Source organism: Henckelia pumila, chromosome 3, assembly GCF_033568475.1.
Source record: "Henckelia pumila isolate YLH828 chromosome 3, ASM3356847v2, whole genome shotgun sequence".
In the NCBI taxonomy this organism is placed as follows: domain Eukaryota; kingdom Viridiplantae; phylum Streptophyta; class Magnoliopsida; order Lamiales; family Gesneriaceae; genus Henckelia; species Henckelia pumila.
The window spans coordinates 161,790,351-161,811,643 of record NC_133122.1 but is presented as its reverse complement, the minus strand read 5'-3'; the positions used below and the strand labels follow the sequence as shown (position 1 = coordinate 161,811,643).

The window sequence follows — 21,293 nt, the reverse complement described above, 5'->3', positions numbered from 1 at the left end:
TCTGTATGAATCTGCGCAAATCAAATCTCTCTTTGTCTTCTCTATGAAGATGATGACTCTGCCGTGATTCTCGGACCTCATCATCTCCCCAATGACCACCGACACTCCCATGACTTTCATCGTCTCTATCAGCCATCTGGCAAAATTGTCAAAACTTAAGAACCTCAAAATCAATTTACTATGTCCCCAAATTCAATGCATGCTCTCATACCAATAAATGTAGTGACCCAACCCGGAATCACTAACTAATCAGAGATTAACCATGCAAATATAACTTAAAATGAAATTAAATAAGTTCAGCAGAAACATAATATCCCAATACAAATTAGGCTGGCAGAACAATCGGGTCAAATAAAAATATTCATACAACCCCATCAAATAAAATATTAAATATCCATCTTAACAACCTGAATGACAAAACCGTCACGCGACCCCTGTAACTCAATGACCGCTGCCATCGGGTCCGTCCAACCTAAGTTCTGCCCCATATAATGGGGTGTCCAATACAAAACATTTGGACGTGAGCAATACGCTCAGTACAGAAGTAAGAATATACATATACTATGAATGCATATGCAGTATGAATGGTACTGGAAAACCTATCCAGGAAAACTGCTCAGTCAAGGCGCCGTGGTATGTATCACGTTGGGTCGTCGTATCAGGAGGTGGCTCCCATACCATAAACCCGTGGATATAACTAATTCCAAGTACATGGAAAACCATCCACTAAAATATGGGGCTGAGCGACCCCAACTACAAGCTATGCAAAACAAGGCATAAAGCTCAACGTGTACATGCATGTCGTATAATATCTATAGTAATCCGTCTCAAATATAAGTTAATCAAGTGTATAATAATGATTAACTGGATAAAACACAATTAAGGGATTTCCAAATGGGTCTAAGGAGTTCAAAACTGGATCCAGAATGCTCGAAAATGGCCGAATAGGTTCCGAGGGTTCGGAGAGATCGGAGGCTCAGAACAGGGTTCGGAGGGTCCGAACTAAGATCGGAGCCAAGGTCATAGATCGGATGCTCTGTTGAATTTGGAGGCTCCGAACTCATATCGGAGGCTCTGATCATGTATTGCATCATGCATGACATCACTAAAAGGACTTCAGACACTCCAAAGGTGGATCAGAGGCTCCGAACGGGTGTTGGCAGGCGTCCTCTAGAAGCTAGACACGTGTATGACCGAGGGAGTTCGAACGCACAGATCGGGCGCTCCGATCGAGATCGGAGGCTCCGAACCCGGGATCGGACGCTTTGATCTCTGTCTATAAATAGGGGGTCGAGGCCTCAATTTCATTTGCACATTCTAGAATTCTCTCTCTCTCGTTCTTAGCTCTTTTTAGGTGATTTTAGGCATCATATCGGGAAGCCGAGAGTGGCGGAGCGCTTTTGAGGCATTCGCGGAGATATGCCTAAGTTCTGAGGCAGTCGTCATCAAAGGGATTACTACGAACGCATGTATAACTTTGGATTCCTAAAGAGATTATGGAGTATGAGATAACTTAGTTAAGGCTTTTAGAGTATTATACGTGATATAGTAATTTTTGCTTATTGGCTTGGACTGTGCGTACCTGGACTGTTAGGCTGCTAGGGTGCTTGGGTTTTCTACTTAGAGTATAGATGTATTATCCGAGATACCGGGTTGGATATACATGTATTGTGTTTTGCATGTTTTATGTGACATTTTATGTGCATGGATAATTATGCGGCATGCATGTACATGTTGAGCTTTTTGCCTTGTTTTGCATAGCCCATAGTAGGGGTCGCTAAGCCCCGTATTTGTAGTGGATGGTTTCCATGGATTTGGAACTAGGTATATCCGCGGGTTTATGGTATGGGAGCCACCTCCTGATGTGATGGCCCAGCGTGCTACATACCACGGCGCCTTGACTGAGCAATCTTCTGGATAGGTTTTCCATTACCATTTCATATTGCATTTGCATGGATGATATATTTATATCCGTACTTTTGTACTAAGCATTTTTCTCGCGTCCAATTATTTTGTGTTGGACACCCCATTCGATGGGACAGGACTCAGGTTAGACGGACCCGGAGGCAGTGGTCATTGAGTTGCAGGGGTTGCGTGGCGGTCTTGTCTTTTGTTCAGGTTGTCGAGTTGGATATTTTATATTTCTTTCGATTGGTTGTATGAATATATTTATTTGAATCCGGTTGTTTTGCCGGTGTAATTTGTATTTGGGATACTAAATTTCCGCTGAATTTATTAAATTTCGGTTTAAGTTATATTTGCATGCTTAATCTCTGATTAGTTAGTGATTCCGGTTTGGGTCACTACAATATCAATGCACATAATAATGTCACATAAACATGTAAACACAATACATGTATATTCAATCTGGTATCTCGGATAATACGCCCGTACCTCTAATCAGAAAAACCTCAAGCACCCTAGTAGTCCAGGTACTCACGGTCCAATCCTATAAGCAATAATTACCATATCACTTATAATACTCTAAAAGACTTAACAAAGCTATCTCATGCTCCCTAATATATTTAGGGATCCAAAGTTATAATTGCGTCCATAGTCAGCCCTCTGATGACGATCACCTCAAAACTTAGGCACAGCTCTGTGAATGCCTCCGAAGTGCTCCGCCACTTTCGCCTTCCCGATGTGACGCCTAGAAACCCATAAAATCGCCTAAAGGAGCTAAGAACGAGAGGGAGGATTTTGGAAGGTACATTTGAAATAAAGCCCTCGGCCCTCTATTTATAGACAGAGTTCGGACCGCCCAAACCTTAAGATCGGACCGTTTGAACCCTGAGATCGGACCGTACGAACTCCCCAAGCAACCACGTCCGAACACGTGTCCTGGCTTATGACATCACTACTGGAGAAATATGATCGAACCATCCGATCTAACCTTCGGAGCGTCCGATCTTAGCCTCCTGTAAAATAAAATCCTTATCCATTTATCCGGATGAGATCGGACCGTCTGATTCCCCTTTGGAGTGTCCGATCCTCACGGGGCCTCGGAACTAGCCTGCGAACTTGTTCGGAGCATCCGAACCTGGTTCGGACCATTTGAACTACCTGAGACCAGAACCCTTCCGAGCCCTACTTTTGATCCTTAAATCCTATTTTAGCAAGTTAATCATCATTAGACATTTGATTAACTTATATTGGAGACGGGTTACAACAAGATATCTCAAAATATTATTTTTATATGATATGTTCTTGTGTGCGATTTTATTATATGGTATATGTTATACAGGATGGAACATGCTGAGCCTCTAGGATCACTAGATTTAAATGGTACAGATGATGAATTTAATACAGTCGGTGATGTGGTTCTTATTGGTGATGAGGATGTCGGAGTATCCCGTGCAGTTAGCGTACCCGTGACCATCGCACACTTATGATATGATATTTATTAAGAGATTTTTATACATTATTATTTTATTCCGCACATGAAATTATTTATTTTTAAGGATTTGCATGGTTTGGGATTTTAACTTATGCATGGGATTTTATGGTAGATGATGATTTTTACGTATTTAAGTTATGAAGTTTGCATGCATGGATTTTTAGTATGTTTAAGTATTTAATTTAATTGCATGCAAATATATATTTATTATATATTATATTTTATGAAAACTATTTTAAGTATAGATATTTTAAAGTTATTATGTATTATATTTTATGAAAAATTATTTTAAGTATAAGTACATATATGTATGGGTATATATGTAACATTATTATTTTAAAGTAAAGTATATATTTTAAAAAATATTCAGTAGTAGTATCGGGTCGTTTCAGTTGGAATTAGAGTCATGGTCCTTAGAGGGTAACTAGCCTACTAAGTGGAGCTCGGAAGCCGCACTGCCAATGAGCTTTAAATGCTTTTCAAATGTTTTTACGTATGGGACACATGATTTATGTTTTCAATTATTTATGTTATGAGAAATTTTAAGTCATGAAAGTTTTTAAGTTAAGAAACTTAGTTATGCATAACGGTTAGATGAGGAATTTATGAGGTTGTAGTATGTCTCCGAGGCATGTTATACGAGAGGATGACCACGAGGACTTTCGAAATTTGGAAATTTGGATATATATTTTTTTAAAAAAAAAACTAAGTTTGATGATTTATGATATGTGGGATTTAATTTAACATTTGAATTTTTGGTAGTAACTTATTGATGTTAAGTTAGCATGATTTTATGGGTAAATTATTGGTTTAAGTTAGATTGATTTTGGGATTGGTACTTAGATTAAATTATAGATGTAATTATTAAGTCATGATTTTGAGGTGTATAGGGAATTATTTGAGAATTATGGTTTACACGTATAGGTTATGATAGTAGGATTTATAAAAAAAATCATATGAGAACTATAGTTTTCACTAAGTCGGAAAACTTATTTGGGAATTATATTATGATTCTTTGAGTTTAAGTTTGACATTTAGATTTGTAGATTAAGTTATGATTTTCAAATTTAAGTTTGACAAGTTAGGATTTTTTAAATTTAAGTTAAATTTTAGATCTGCAAATTAGATTATGTTTTTGGGATTTAAGTTTAAAATTATTTTTAAAATAGTTTATTCATGTGTTATTAGACGACTAAGTTAAATCAAATTTCGAGGACAAAATTCTATTTAAAGGGGGAATAATTATAACGCCCGAAAATTCGTTACGTAAACCTGCATGCATAACTAGAGAACTAATTGTATTAAAAATATATATTAAAATGAGTTAAATGATATTTTACGTGAATTATGTGATGGTTATATGTTTTAAAGTTAATTATGGTATTTAATCCAATTATGTTGAGAATTATGAATTTTATGGAAATGTTTATTTAGAATCGCATAGACGGGACCGTGGACGAACGAGGTAAAAGTTTTTCATCAAAATTCATGAGTAGAATTTTTAAGAGTTTTAAATAATTATTTTAGGACTTATTTTAAAGAAAATTATGGGCTTTATATATATATACATATATATATATATATATGTGTGTGTGTGTGTGTGTGTGTGTGTGTGTGTTTAAAAGCCCATTTTTCACCTAATCAAGCTATTTTATAGGCTTTTTGAGTATTTTAAAAATATAGTATTTTATAATCACAAAAACTAGAACCTATTTGAAGGGAATATTTGTTTCCTAAAAATCCTTTAGTTTTAAAAAAGATTTATTTTAAGTCTTTTGCCTTTCTTGGACTAGAAGTTTTTTAATTGATTGAGATTCTTTTATTATCTTTAACTTAATTAATTTATTTTCTTAGTTAGTAAGTTTGAGATATTATTGTTTTTATCATAATATTTTTCTATCTCATATCTTAATGATCTTTTTCTTATCTTTGTATATGTGATTTGATTAAAAGAAAATAAGATCAAGCCTTGTGACAAGATTTGCACGCCTACAAGGAAACAAGAATAAGAATGATTATTCTCCGTATATTGAAGAGGTGTGAACAAGAGAATAAGAGATAGAGAATTTTTTGATCAATGGAGTTTTTTTCTTAGAGCTTCAAACGTACGACTTAAGAGAATTCTGGAGAGATTCTGAAGCTCGTGTTGATCAACCTTACTTGATTGCCTTGAATTCTCGAACATCGCTTGAAGATCAAGGATTGAAGAGCGTGTTGTTCTCATTGAGTTTTGGCATCAAGGATTCATCTTCTTGTTTTTATTTCTTTATTCTATTTCGTATAAAATGTTTAAAAGATGCTTTGTTATTTATTTTCTCGCTTACTTTAGAGAAAATTGACTTTTACAATAATAATTCACTAGTTTTAGGGTTTGTAAACTCTTTGATATATTTCTAGTGAAAGTTTTGCTCTGAGGTATTGCAAGAGTATTTTATACTCTTGCCTAAATATCTGAGTATAATTATTTGATTGTTGGTTTATTTTATTCACGCTTTTACAATTTTCTGTTGCATGTTATTGGATGTGTTATCAACATCCTGTGACAACATCTAAATCTTTATGTGCAACTGTTTTTCCTTACAAGTGGCATCAAAGACATATTCTTGATACACTAAGAACTGATCCTCGTTTGTTTTTTTTTTACACGGAATAATATGGACTCATCTACTACTGCAAACTTATTTTTGAAACCTCCAGTTCTTGATGACACTAACTATGCCTTGTGGAAGACAAGATGAACTGAACTCCTTTCTCGGTTTACAAGTTTGACAATTGGAGAATAAAATCTTTAAGTCAAACCAAATACGCAAAAGAACATATCAAAAAGTTTGGGATGGAAAATTACATATCTGCCACTACTCCCATGAGCTCATCAATCAAGATTGATAAAGATGAAGAGGAAATGTCAGTTGAGGCAACCATGTATCAAGGTCTAATAGGGTCACTTATTTACCTAACTGCTATTAGATCTGATATTGTATTTGTTCTTTTCCTTTGTGCTAGGTTTCAATCAGATCCAAAGCAATCCCATTATATAGCTGCCAAGCGAATATTGAAATATCTTAAGGGAACTCCAAATGTTGGGTCGTGGTATGCTAAGGATAAATCTTTGAATCTAGTTGGCTATTCAGATACAGATTATGCAAGGTGCAAATTGGACGGGAAAAGCATAAGTGGATCATGTCAATTCTTGGGAGATAGACTGATTTCTTGGTGCAGCAAAAAGAAAATGTATATTGAAACCTCTACAACAGAAGAAGAGTATCTAGCTGCAGGAAGTTGTTGTGCTCAACTGCTCTGGATGCAACAACAGTTGAGAGATTATGGGATCGAAGCAAAAGAATCGCCAATATTTTGCGATAACACCTGCACAATCGCGATTTCCTACAATCTCATTCTTCATTCAAGAACTAAACATATCGACGTTAGATGTAATTTCATCTGAGATCATGCACTCAAGAAGAACATCAGACTGGAACACATCTCAACGGAACAACAAGTTGTGGACATCTTCACCAAACTACTTCCTGAGAATAAGTTTTCTTACTTAGAAATATTTTAGGCCTTATTGATCTATCATAAGTTAATCAAGGGAGAAATCTTGTTACTAATTAGTATTGGTATCTTACAATTTTCATCATTCTGTAACAGGGTAGACTTAGTGAATGCTTAAACCCTAGTTTACCTATTTGTCGGGTGGTAAACTGAATACTCTAGAATTCTGAATTTGTTTAATTTTTTTTAACAAAGCATTAAATTAATTTTGCCTCAGATAAAGCATGATTTAAGGGGGGAACTTGCTTATGTGCTTGATGTATATCGATTACACTACTTTTCGCATATCTTATTAGTCGAATGCATGAGCAAAAAAATGAGATAAATACATACAGCAGCAAAATAAGAAATTTTATTTATAAATGCTGAGTTATAATTTCTATTTCACATTCAACTGCAAATTTCCTGAAGATCATCCACTCATTGATCTCGCCTTCCTCTAATTCTTCAAAGGAAGCGAACAATGTCACCATCTTCAACTCCTTCTTCAGTAGCAACAGTTGGAACAATGTGGGGACCTCTGGTGGTCATCTCAATTCTTATTGGACCATTATTTTTAATTATGACTGAGCAATGAAGTAGTCAAGCCATCACAAATTTTTTTTTACATCGTCAAATCATACCTAAATACTGATAACAAGCTAGCTCAATCCACAAGCTTGATCAAACTTCTACCAGTTCGAAGTCGGAGTTCTCGTGTTCGTCAACCAAATCTGAAAATGAAGTATCAATGTGCTATAAACATCAGCAAACAACTCAACTATATCACAACTCAATCAACAGTTCAAAAGTCTAACAATTTCTGAACCGGCGGCATAACGGTATCAAAATCGGTAACCGGAACTGAAATATATCAATATATCAATATTATACAAGGCATAACCTCAAAATATCAGCAATAATGACATCAAATACCAGCAAAATCAGCAATGGCCATTTTTGAATTTCATTAGAAAAATCATAACAATTTCAATCGGCGTTCTCTCTTCAATCCGTTTTCGAATAGATAATCGGTACTAGCTCATGAACATATATAACCAATAATATTCAAAGTCCATCAACACTTCAAAATTAAATTATAATAAAACTGAAGAAAACTTATACCAAAACGTAGCTCTCGGAGCGATGATCGCAAATATATATTCAACTCTGAATTCTGAAGGGCGGATGACGAAAAATCGGAGCTTTGAGAAATCTAAAATGGCGTGTGAAGGGTTGCTGATTTTTATCCTCTCTAATCTGATATAATTCACGTGAGAATGGTGATGATGCAAGTGGGTGAATTGATAAATATAAGCATATTTGCAGTTTAATCCCTGAACTCTTTGATATTTGCAATTCATTCGTCGGACAAGCGATTTAATTCAATTTCAATCTCAAATAATTTAAGAATATTAGAATTTAAATCTATACTCTAAATATTACCAAATTAAATATTCTCGGATTAAAATTAAATAATCCCGGACCTTACAATTCTCCCCCTCTAAAAGATGATTTCATCCCCAAAATCGCATGCAGTCTGTACACAAAAAGATAAAGAATTACCAAAATACTGAATAAAAACTCACATCAATGAAGAAGTTCTGGATAGCGCTGCCTCATATCCTGTTGTACCTCTCAATTTGATTCTTCAACTCCGTGTCTACTCCACTGCACTTTAACAAGTGAAATGGATTTGTTTCTGAGCTGCTTTTATTTGCGATCAAGAATCTAAATAGGTCGTTCAAAATAGCTCAATGTTTCAGCCAGCTCAGCCTCATCTGGACAAAGTACATGGAAGCATCTGGCTCATACTTCCTCAGCATAGACACGTGAAATACGTCATGAATACCGGATAGCGATGGAGGTAATTTCAATCGATATGCAAGATCACCAATCTTCTCCAAAATCTCATAAGGCCCGATAAACCGCGGTGATAGTTTACCTCTTTTTCCGAATCGAACATTGCCTCGGAAAGGAGATATCTTCAGAAATACTCGATCACTCTGTTCAAAACTCAGAGGTATATGCCTCACATTTGCGGATTTGGATTGTCAATCTTTCGCTGCTTTCATTTGGGACTGTATCAACTTTACTTTATCAGACATTTCTATAATCATATCTGGCCATGTATCTGGTGTTTCAGAAAGATCATCCCATAACAACGGAGATCTGCATTTCCTACCATACAGTGCTTCGAATGGAGCCATTTCAATGCTTGTTTGGTAACTGTTATTATAAGAAAATTCAACAAGTGGCAAAGATTCTTGCCAGCTCGCACCGAAATCAAGCATGACAGCTCTCAACATATCCTCCAGAATCTGAATAGTTCGCTCTGATTGCCCATATGTTTGAGGATGATAAGTTGTACTCAAATATAAACGCGTACCTAGAGCTTCTTGGAGACTATGCCAAAAATGAAAAGTAAATCGAGGATCTCGATCTGATACAATAGACTTAGGCACACCGTGCAATCTCACCACATCTCGGATATAGATATTGGCCATCTGATCATGATGATAAGTCATCTGATAAGGAATAAAACAAGCAGACTTAGTCAATCTGTCAATGATCACCAAAATTGCATCACATCCTCTTGAAAATCGTGGTAGCTTAGTGACAAAATCCATCGTGATATGATCTCATTTCCATTTCGGAACTGCCAAACTGTGCAATAAACCACCTGGTTTCTTTCTCTCAGCTTTTACCTGTTGACATTTTAAGCATTTGTACGAATTTTGTCACATCAGCTTTCATCTGTTTCCACCAAAACTGCTGTTTCAAATCATTATACATTTTTCTACCACCAAGATGAATGCTAAACTTACTACAACGTGCTTCATTCAGAATCTGATATCTCAATTCTGCAACATTAGGCACAACAATGTGTTTATTCACAAACAAAACGCCATCAATACTGACCTGATACTCTTATTCGTGTCCAGATCTGACTTTCTCAATTGAATTCTGAATATTCTGATCGGCTTTCTATGCTTCTTTAATTTTCACAAATAATTCAGGCTCAGCTTGGATTGCATAAACTCGGATAGTTGTACATCTATATCAAAATCCAAGCCAAAAACACAGCAATCTTCTATCAACTTAGATACACTCATAGTAGATAGAGACAAATCACAAACATGTCTACTCAAAGCATCGGCAGCTGCATTAGAATTTCCAAAATCTTTCAAAAAGTTTAACCAACATCTTTGTCTCATATTAAATTCAGTTTGAGAAAATATATATTTCAGGCTTTTACGATCAGTATAAATTTCAAAAGTCTCACCATAAAAATAATGACACCATATCTTCAAAGCGAAGACAATAGCTGAAAGTTCAAGATCATGTACGGGATATCTGGTCTCGTGAGATTTTAGTTGTCTCAAAGCATATGCTATTACATGACCATTTTGCATAAAAATACAACCCAAACCTTTGTGAGATGCATCAAAATAAACTGTAAAAACCACATGTACTTGATGGAATAGCTAACACAGGTTCACTGGTTAGTCTCTTTTTTCAATTCAATAAAGCTCGCTTCACAATCATCTGTCCAATGGTAAGGAGTATTCTTCTGAGTTAACTGGGTAATCGGCTTTGCAATGGTGGAGAAACCTTTAATAAATCGACGATAATACCCAGCTAATCCCATGAAACTGCGGAATTCAGGCACAGACGTAGGTCTAGGCCAGTTAATAACTGCCTCTAACTTGATAGGATCAACTGATATACTGTCTCCTGAAATCACATGGCCAAGAAAAACAACTCTATCTAGCCAAAATTCACATTTGGACAGTTTAGCATACAATTTCTCAGTTCGCAAAATCTGCAAAACAACTCTCAAATTCTCTGCATGCTCAGTCTTATTCTTAAAATAGATCAGAATATCATCGATAAAGATTATAACAAACTCATCTAAATATTTCTGAAATATTCGATTCATTAACCCATAAAGACTGCATGAGCATTTGTTAATCCAAATGGCATAACGATAATCTCGTAATGGTCATACCTCGTTCGAAAAGAAGTTTTAGACACATCTGCTTCTCTTACCCTCAACTGGTGATACACAGACCTCAAATCAATCTTGGAATATACTGAAGAACCCTGCAATTGATCAAACAAATAGTCTATTCAAGGTAATGTAATTTATTCTTTACCGTAGCTTTATTTAGTTGACGGTAGTCAATGCATAGCCTCATGGATCCATCATTCTTTTTTACAAATAGAACCGGAGCACCCCAAGGTGAAACGCTCTGTCTAATGTAACCCTTGGCTAACAACTCATCGAGTTGCTCTTTCAATTTTTTCAATTGGTGACATCCTATAAGGAGCTATAGATATAGGTAACGTACCTAACACTAACTCAATAGTGAAATCAATCTCACGGGTTGGAGGTAAACCTGGAATTTCATCTGGAAACACATCAGCAAACTCTGATAACTGGAATATCTGTTAATTCAGGACTAACTTTCAACATATCCATGGCATAGATAAGAAATCCTTCAGCACCTTTTTGCAATAATTGTGCCATAGATAAGCTAGAAATCAAAGAAATCTTAGCTTGATAACCCTTACCATAAAATATCCAATCATCAGTCATGTTTAGTCTAAATCTGGCCACCTTGTGAAAACAATCAAATGTGGCTCTGTACTTGTTAGTGAATCAATGCCAATAATGCAATCTAAATCGGACACACCAAGTACTATTCAATCAAGGTCAAGTACATTTCCATCAAATTGTAGTTCACATCCCCTGATTAAGCTCACAGATATCTTATCTTTTCCCATAGGCGATGAAATAGCAAATACAAAAGATAAAGGCTCAATACGTAAATCATGCAAAGCAACAAATTTCTCAGCAACAAAGGTATGCGATGCACCAGTGTCAATCAACACATAAGCAGGATAACCATAAATAGTACAGTTACCTGCAATCACATCGTTAGGTGCAGCCTGAGCCTGATCCACTATAAGTGCAAAAACTCTCACCTGTTGTCGAGAAGGTTGAACTACACTTTGGCTCTCTCCTTTCCTGCTTTGGGTTGGTCTACTTGGAGCTTGAAATGAATGCACAGATTGAGTTTTCCTGTCAGGTTGAGTTGAAAATCTTGTGGTACTACCACTCTGTGATGTTTCAGCTCCACGTGTAGGACACACTCGTGCATAATGTCTTGGCATGTTACACAGCTTACAATTACATGTGACTCCTTTTCAATTATCACTGGAGTGTCGTCCCCCGCATTTGTTGCAAAACCAATCAGAATACCCTGAAATCGGAGCGGAACTGAATTGTATTGAACCACTAGAGCTCGAAGAACTGCTTCCAGTCTTCTTAAACTGCTTACCTTTGGGTTTAAAATGAAAACGTTCTTTTCGGCTGCTACCACTACCACCACCCTCATATCTTCTTTGTTGTTGCTATGGAAATAGTACCTGAGTTTGCAATGGTTGTGGTTGTGGTTGTGGATGTGATGGAGATTGAGACATGAATGAAAAGCCTCTCTATCTGTTAATACCAGCTTCGGCTCCTTTGGCTTTGTCTAGGGCATCTGCAAAATTATTAGGTCGCCCCGCATTTACCAAAGTAAAGACATCAGGATTAAGGCCATTAATGAACTGATCGGCCTTCGCTTCCTCATTATAAGCAATATGAGGTGCAAATCGGAGTAAGGTAGAAAAGATAGCAACATAATCTTCAATATGCATGTTACCCTGTTTCAGATTAGCAAACTCTGCCCCTTTGTCTTTTCTGTATGACGTAGGAAAGAAACGTTTGAAAAACTCAGTTTTAAACACATTTCAGGTAATAACAGTACCTCGGTTTTCCAAAGCTTTCTTAGTCATAATCCACTAACTTTTAGCCACATCATGCAGTTGATGTACAACCAATCAAACTCGACGGTCATCAGAATAATCAAGGGAATCATACAGTTTCTCAATATCGTCAAGCCAGCTTCCACATACTACAGAATCTTCCGTACCTTTCAAAAACGATGGCTTGAATGACTGAAATCGCTTCAGCAATACTTCTATTGGAGTAGCAGTCGTATCCATAGGAGTAGCAGTAGTACTTCCTTGCTCAATCGGAGGTACCTGTGGAACATTACGTTTTCTTCGGGGAGGCATAGCTGATAGACTGAGATTATACAACAATTCAGCAAATAACATCATCATATTCTCAGTTCCAATATCTCATACTCTTTAATCTCATGAGTATACTCTATTCCCATCACACAACACTTTTCATTTTATATGTTTAGCCAATAAATTCCATAAGTATACAATCACATAAGTGCAAAAGATGAACATTCTAGCATCAACACATGTGATTGCAAAAAGTAGATCAGGCTTGCATAGAATTCAAAAAATCAAACAATGCATTAAACTCATGCATAATGAATTCATGCGATTCAATCTACCCCGCTCAACTTCTAATGTCGACTCAAGACAACTTAGGCTTTGATACCAAACAACGTGGGGACCTCGGGTGCTCATCTCGATTCTTATTGGACCATTATTTTTAATTATGACCGAGCAATGAAGTAGTCAAGCCATCACAAATTTGTTTTTACATGGACTCGCTCGATCGCACTATTTGTGCCGCTCAAGCGGGACGTGCTCGAGCAAGCACAACACTAGCCTCACTCGAGCGCACTAAAAGTGCTGCTAGAGCGAGCCTGGTGCTGCTCCAAAATTTGCAGTTCCTCTTGTGCTACCCTTTGCTGTGTTCTTGCTACTTTTCAACATATACTTCAATACGAAAAATGTTATACATGCAAGAACAAGATGTACATAAAAGTTAACAACTTTATTCATTCATCAAGCTCACAAGATGCTACATGTATTCAAGTTTAGTTCTAAGTTTTCAAAAGTAGATTTACACAAGTTTTGACATCATAAATACATTCTCAACTTAATATATAACAAAAGTTGGACAACAACTTCTATGACTCAAACCCGAAGTCTCCATATCTAAACTTCTCCCAAAGCTCATGGCATCCTATGACTTGGCCCTGAATCACCTGTTGCAATGCACACACAAAGACAAAGCAATATCCGGACAAACCGGTAAGTATAAAACTTAGTATAAAACGACGAAAACATATAATGAAACATATATGGCAAGATTCATGCATTTCAAATATAAATCACAACTATGAAATTCAAGGGCAAATGGCAAGGATATCAAGGATCAAGGCTCAATAGAAGACAACGGTTTAGATCCTAAAATGCATCAACTCATTATCAGGCTCAAACTCATCTCTGATACTTGATATCGAAGCTAATAACTCATCGACGATATCATGGCAAGGCTAGAATGAAAGTTATGCTCAACATGCACCATAAGATGACACAATACACAATCATCTTATCATAGCTTAACAATCATGTTATAATATTCAAGGAATGCATAATCAAACATATAAACATGTAATGCAAAGCAATGTGTGATTTTTAAGGGATCGAGAGGCAATTCATCTCGACGCTAATCCCCAATTTGATCGTCGTCAAATCATACCTAAATACTGATAACAAGCTAGCTCAATCCACAAGCTTGATCAAACTTCTACCAGTTCGAAGTCGGAGTTCTTGTGTTCGTCAACCAAATCTGAAAATGAAGTATCAATGTGCTATAAACATCAGCAAACAACTCAACTATAGCACAACTCAATCAATAGTTCAAAAGTCTAACAATTTCTGAACCGGCGGCATAACAGTATCAAAATCGGTAACCGGAACTGAAATATATCAATATATCAATATTATACAAGTCATAACCTCAACATATCAGCAAGAATGACATCAAATACCAGCAAAATCAGCAATGACCATTTTCGAATTTCATTAGAAAAATCATAACAATTTCAATCAGCGTTCTCTCTTCGATCCGTCTTCGAATAGATAATCGGTACTAGCTCATGAACATATATACCAATAATATTCAAAGTCCATCAACACTTAAAAATTAAATTATAATAAAACTGAAGAAAACTTATACCAAAACGAAGCTCTCGGAGCGGTGATCGCAAATATATATTCAACTCTAAATTCTGACAGCCGGATGACGAAAAATCGGAGCTTTGAGAAATCAAAAATGGCGTGTGAAGGGTTGCTGATTTCTCTCCTCTCTAATCTGATATAATTCATGTGAGAATGGTGATGGTGCAAGTGGGTGAATTGATAAATATAAGCCTATTTGCAGTTTAGTCCCTGAACTCTTTGTTATTTGCAATTCAGTTCTCGAACAAGTGATTTAATTCAATTTCAATCCAAAATAATTTAAGACTATTAGAATTTAAATCTAAAATCTAAATATTCCCAAATTAAATTGTGACGCCCGGGGCTGAGGAGGCGGGGAGTGATCGCCGGTGCCAAGAGGTTGCACGGACAATGAGCGGCTCCTGAAAGGCTTCTAGGCGGAGGGAGACATGAATGAACCGATCCCGTGCCGGAATGAGAGGGGATTCTGAGACTGTGTAGGTATGGGACTCCATAGTTGAAGAGGGCTTAAAAGATTTCATATGTACTGCTCATATCAAGAAGGTGCATCTTCTTTTCGGGAGCTCATCACATAAGAACTCTAAAGTTAAGCGTGCTTGACTTGGGGCAATTATAGGATGGGTGACCCCGTGGGAAGTTTCTCAGGGTGCGTGTGAGTGAGGATATAAGCACGCTGAAAAGACCCGTCTTGATACAGTGGGTCGTTTCAAATGGTATCAGAGCCGACCTCTCTTAGTACGGTATGGTTCGGGGACGAACCAAGCGGAAGCTGGTGGGCATGTGACGCCCGGGGCTGAGGAGGCGGGGAGTGATCGCCGGTGCCAAGAGGTTGCACGGACAATGAGCGGCTCCTGAAAGGCTTCTAGGCGGAGGAAGACATGAATGAACTGATCCCGTGCCGGAATGAGAGGGGATTCTGAGACTGTGTAGGTATGGGACTCCATAGTTGAGGAGGGCTTAAAAGATTTAATATGTACTGCTCATATCAAGAAGGTGTATCTTATTTTCGGGAGCTCATCACATAAGAACTCTAAAGTTAAGCGTGCTTGACTTGGGGCAATTATAGGATGGGTGACCCCCTGGGAAGTTTCTCAGGGTGCGTGTGAGTGAGGACATAAGCACGCTGAAAAGACCCGTCTTGATACAGTGGGTCGTTTCATAAATATTCTTGGATTAAAATTAAATAATCCCGGACCTTACAGATGCCCTCTCTACTTAGGACATACTTGTCATTTCCAAGCCTCTGTTTGTACTTCTCCAACCGATGAGCCTCCACAGGACTGAGAAGCCTTGCTCCACGAGCTTGAATTGAAAGGGCTTTTGCCTTCAAAATCTCTACCTTTTGACTAACAAAAATCTCATACTCTCTCATTCGTTCTTCCATTTTCTTTGTGTGATATGAGTGATACAATTGCTGTAGAAGTATCTCTTTTTATGATGTTTTCTCAAAGTTATCGAAGAGTTACTTACAATAAAGATAAAATTATTAAGAATGTGAAGAGTCTCTGCGTGTATTCACTTACTCAAACTGACATTAAATAGCATTATTTTGAGTTATAACATTTAAATTAGTTTACTCACTTATTTTATGCACATATTGATAGAAAACTCGGAATATAAGAACATCAAATAAATTTTTTTCATTCATACATTGTTTCAAATAGACTTTACAAGTTTGTGATTCAACATCTTATAAAAGATCTGTTGATTCAATTTTCTCACTCGGTTCACTATAGGCACTACTGGTGGCTCCATTAACTAATCAGAGCGTTCAATGGGAATAAGAGCTCGTTGTTCCTTGAAGAGCATCAAGTACTGAACATTTTCATCTTTGAAAATAAGTTAGATATCTTCAACCCCAAGCCTGATCATGTACTTTTCTTGGTGATTGTTAGCGTCCTTCTCATTTCTCGGTGGGATGCAGGAGTTATGATACATACGTATTTCTTCAATCTTGTGCCATACAAATATAGTCTTCTTCCACACATGATTAGGGCTGGCATACCGTACCGAAATACCAAAATTTTGGCATACCATATCGAAATTTTTTTGATATACAGACATTTTTTCGGTATAACTAATTTTTTTTCGGTATCTATACTGTATCAATATGGATTTTTTTCGTACCAAAGTTTCGGAATTTTACTATCGATATCATTATGAATTTTTTTCATACCAATATTTGTAGTAAGGTATACCGAAAAACCACCCCTACACATGATCCTCAAGCTTACTCTTCATCAGATTGTGATACTTGTCTCTACATGCATCACAATAGTTAGTTGGATGTTGCATGGAACCGATCACGACACCAACCTTCTCCATTTTTTTTATTGACTGGTTATCAAGTTGTGAATTGTGTATCCTGATTATTAAACATCTATTTATAGTTTATATATCGCATAATTTAGAGGGAAAATTTTGTCTTTTTCCCGCTCATATAGTACTATGTGGACTTTCAATTAATTTTGAATTATTTTCTTTGCCACGCTGGCACACTTCCTTACCAATGCATACATATATATTATTTAATAATTTTTATATCGGTTTACATGTTTCAAACCCTAAGAATATTTTCTCGTTGATTCCTCAATCTCACATGTTCATTCTCTTTACAGATTCAATTGCAAAAATGACAACCTCATCTGCCGTATATGTTCTTAATGCACTTATCATTGATTTCAAATCTCTATATGAATTACGAAGGAATCACTACAATTTGTCAAGCGATTGAGCACTCTAGTCTTCGCTCATTCCTTGAATCAAACTCTCTGAACTACTACTAGAAAGATTTAGTTTCCTTATATCACAAGTGTACTACAACAGATGATGCAAAACTACAAATTTCCGTGGGTGGAAATTTTGTAGCAATGGATGAAGAGTATTTTTCCCAAACGTTCAGTTTACCAACTTCAGGAATCATTGACTTTAATATTATTCCTGCGAATGATCTTAAAGAGATGCAAAAGACTTTCTCAAATTCTGATAATCCTATTTCTCTATCTGCATTCAAACGGGAACTAAAATTGGAATTTCAACTTCTCACTGACATTGTCGCAAAAAGTATTTTAGCCAAAGGTGGATATTTTGCTAAAATGACCATCAAAAAATTCAAGGTCATGATGACTATTGCTAAGGAATCAAAATCAATTGGGAAAATGTTCTGTTTAAAATCGTCTTTCAAATGATGGTTCAATCAAAACAATCACCCAGATATGCATACTAAATCAGCAGACTGCTTGAAAATATGGAGTTACACTTCAAGAAACTTCTTTTCTTCACAAGTTTAGAGTCATGAACACCGACTATTTAAACAACTTTCATGCAAAGGAATCAACCATTTCTAATATTCCTAAGAAGCCCAAGACTGCAACCAATTAAAACACCAAAAATAAGAGGTAACTACTCATATCTAAAATCAAGGAAAATGATAGTGAGAAGATCATCAAGCCTCTATCCAAAAATACAAGGACCACCAAAGCTAAACCGATCAACTCTCCTACCAAACTGATCATATCACTGGCCCCTAAATCAGCAATCGTTCCAGCCTCTATGGTTACAAGTTCCTCAAATGAAACACTCAAGGAACAACGCACTAAAGCAAAATTTGATCCTAAAGAGAAACAACCAATGATGGTGGAACCTATTCAAAGTGTTAAGCCAAAAAAAGAACCCCAAACTGATGAAGACTCTGAGAACAAAGTCAAAGTTCTTCAGGCATCACTCCAAGTCATTTTCTGTTCCAACAATTCTGCCTCCAGCAAGGCCATTGGAGGACTTTCATCTACACAAATCATTGAGTATACTCATTGTAGTATCCCGGTCTCATTTTACAAGATTAATTTGCTAGTCATGTTTAGATTTAATAAAACATGATTAAAAGATTGTAATATGATCAAACGGACCAAGAAATCGGATCCAAAACATCCAAAATATTCCAGAAGGGGTTCAAGTTTTTTTGGATGGATCGAATGATCTGAACCCAAGATCGGACCATCCGAACCAGTGGAGTTTGGAAGCTAAGGGAAATCGGATGCTCCGATCAGGAGATCAGACGATCCAAACTCAAGTGGACAGATGTCCTAAGTTGATTGGATGGATGATGTCATGGCTGACATCACTAAGCCAGATCAGACGATCTGAAGTAAGATCGGACCATCCGAAGAGTAACCCGGATAAGTGTCAAAGGAAATTATACAAGTGTATCGGGTGTGAGAGATCGAACGATCCAAAAAGGAGTTCGGAGTGTCCGAACTCGCATGCATGCAACGTGGATATCATGCAGGATCGGACCGTACGAACTCTTTCTATAAATAGGGGCGAGATTTCCTTATTTTGAATCATTCAAAATTCTCTCCTCTCCCATGATGGCTCAAGTTTAAGGCTTTGGGACTCTTATATAAAGAGTTGGAGTAGGTTCTAGTATATTTTAATATAACGGACAGTGTCCGTAATAGAATCCAAATAGAGGAGCTTTGGCGAGGTGTCCAGGGATCGTAGCATGGTTGTGCCCAAGCTCTGGGGAATTCAAAATCAGCGGGCTGACAAGGGACGAAGGTATAGTTCTAGCTCCTAATAGAAAATATGTATTATGCTATAGTTTAATTAATACTTTTAGAGCATGTTAGATGATGTATGGTTATCATGAATTGTAGTTGTGGATGTTAGGCTTGGAACCTAGATGGATGCTTCTAGGACTTCCAGGTAAAATTAAGGTACGAAAGTACCATTCGAGATACCCTGACTGAGTATGCATATATTATGTGTTGCATTGATTATATGGAATGACTTATTTGAATATATTATGACATGATATTATGTTTCATTGCATGAACATCTTGAGCTATATTCTTGTGATATCCTGTAGTAGGGCATTTATCATATCTTGTCAGTGGATGGTTGGACATATGAACTCGTGTCAGGTCACCAATATTGGTTGGACACGTATACTTGTGTCAGGTCACATCAGTTTGATATGTAGGTCACCTCCTGAAGCAACGGCACAACGTGCTATATAACCAGGGCCCTAGTATGTTCATGATCAGATATTCTTGACCTCGAGTCATGGTACCCGTACACTTGCAAACATGGACATATAATATTGCATATTCATACTCTCGTATTGAGCATTTTATGCTCACATACAGTTATTTTCTATTGTCTGGACACCCCATTCGATGGGGCAGCTGCAGGTTGTTATCCTGAGAATTTGGGGATTAGGTGGTGACTAAGACAGGACTACAGGATTAGCCACTAGGTTTTACCTTTCTGGTATTACATTATTTAAGTTTCCACATTTACTCTGATTATGATTACTTATTGTTTAATTGCATGCCTAAGTTTTTGATTAGTAGGTGATCACGGTGCCGGTCATTACACTCATTCTGGACTTGACCTTCAGACAGAAAAATTTCAATCCTCAAATGCTTCATCATCAGATGCAGACAGACCTTCAAATGCAGTTCAAGTCCAAATTGACCTAACTATGGATGAAGTTCTTGAATATGCCAAGCAGAGCGCGGATACACTTTATTATGAATGGTATAAGTATATAACTTCCACTCTGGCTCGCCACCTCAAAAAGAAAGAAGAGTTAAGCCGATTTGTCCGATACGAGGAGATTGTGCTAAGAATGGTCAAAACTATTGATATTCAAGAAGCCATGGACAGAAATCAATATTTCTTTGACCTGATGAGGATCAAGAAATTAACTCAAATTCTAGCAGAGCTCCAGAAAAATTATTATACTACTGCTAGAACTGCTTATGAGGACAGATCATTTTTCACTCAATTGGACACTAATCTAATTACCCTACAAATGAGAGTTAAATTTTGAGAAACAAGTAAGGAACTGGTTATCCCAGAGCCTTTCATTGAAAAGAAACACAAGTCTCATTCTAAGTCTCCATCCAACACAAATAGACCGAAAAGACTAGACACTCAACTGAATCTTCCACACATACAGTTGATCAAGTCTTTGAGGAACTTCATAAGGAAGCAGCTACAGCTCAAGAGACAAATACTCTATCCTCCATGGAACAACAGATGCACATTTCATAAACGAAGTTAGCCTTACCTGAATTTTAGCTAATGAATTTGGATAAATCTATGTCTCAAATAATCCCTCATAGTTTGAATAACAGCTAACCACATCACTGAGGAAGCACCTCACCAAACTAATGTACTCCTAGATATTATTGAACCAATAGTTGACATTCCTATTCTGTGCTTCTGGATTTTTTTTATTGGTTCAGGAAATTAATGTGCTTCTAGTTCTGGAAATGAATGTGAATTTAAATGAATGTGCTTTCAGGTTCTGGAAATGAGTGATTTTATTGAAATGAATGTGCTTCTGGTT

The 21,293-nt window shown here is 36.8% G+C and overlaps 2 protein-coding genes across 2 annotated transcripts; one reads left to right on the top strand and one right to left on the bottom strand.

The window, feature by feature from the left end:
- Positions 1–6,230: 6,230 nt before the first annotated feature.
- On the top strand, positions 6,231–6,842 carry LOC140889862 (secreted RxLR effector protein 161-like). The gene has a single exon (XM_073297600.1). It carries the CDS (start codon positions 6,231–6,233, stop codon positions 6,840–6,842), a length of 612 nt encoding a protein of 203 aa, XP_073153701.1.
- Positions 6,843–10,430: 3,588 nt separating this feature from the next.
- LOC140889861 (uncharacterized) lies at positions 10,431–12,336 on the bottom strand. The gene is made up of 3 exons (XM_073297598.1): positions 12,127–12,336; positions 11,287–11,383; positions 10,431–10,669 (listed from the first exon to the last, which is right to left on the bottom strand). Exons 1-3 carry the CDS (start codon positions 12,334–12,336, stop codon positions 10,431–10,433), a joined length of 546 nt encoding a protein of 181 aa, XP_073153699.1.
- Positions 12,337–21,293: the final 8,957 nt, after the last annotated feature.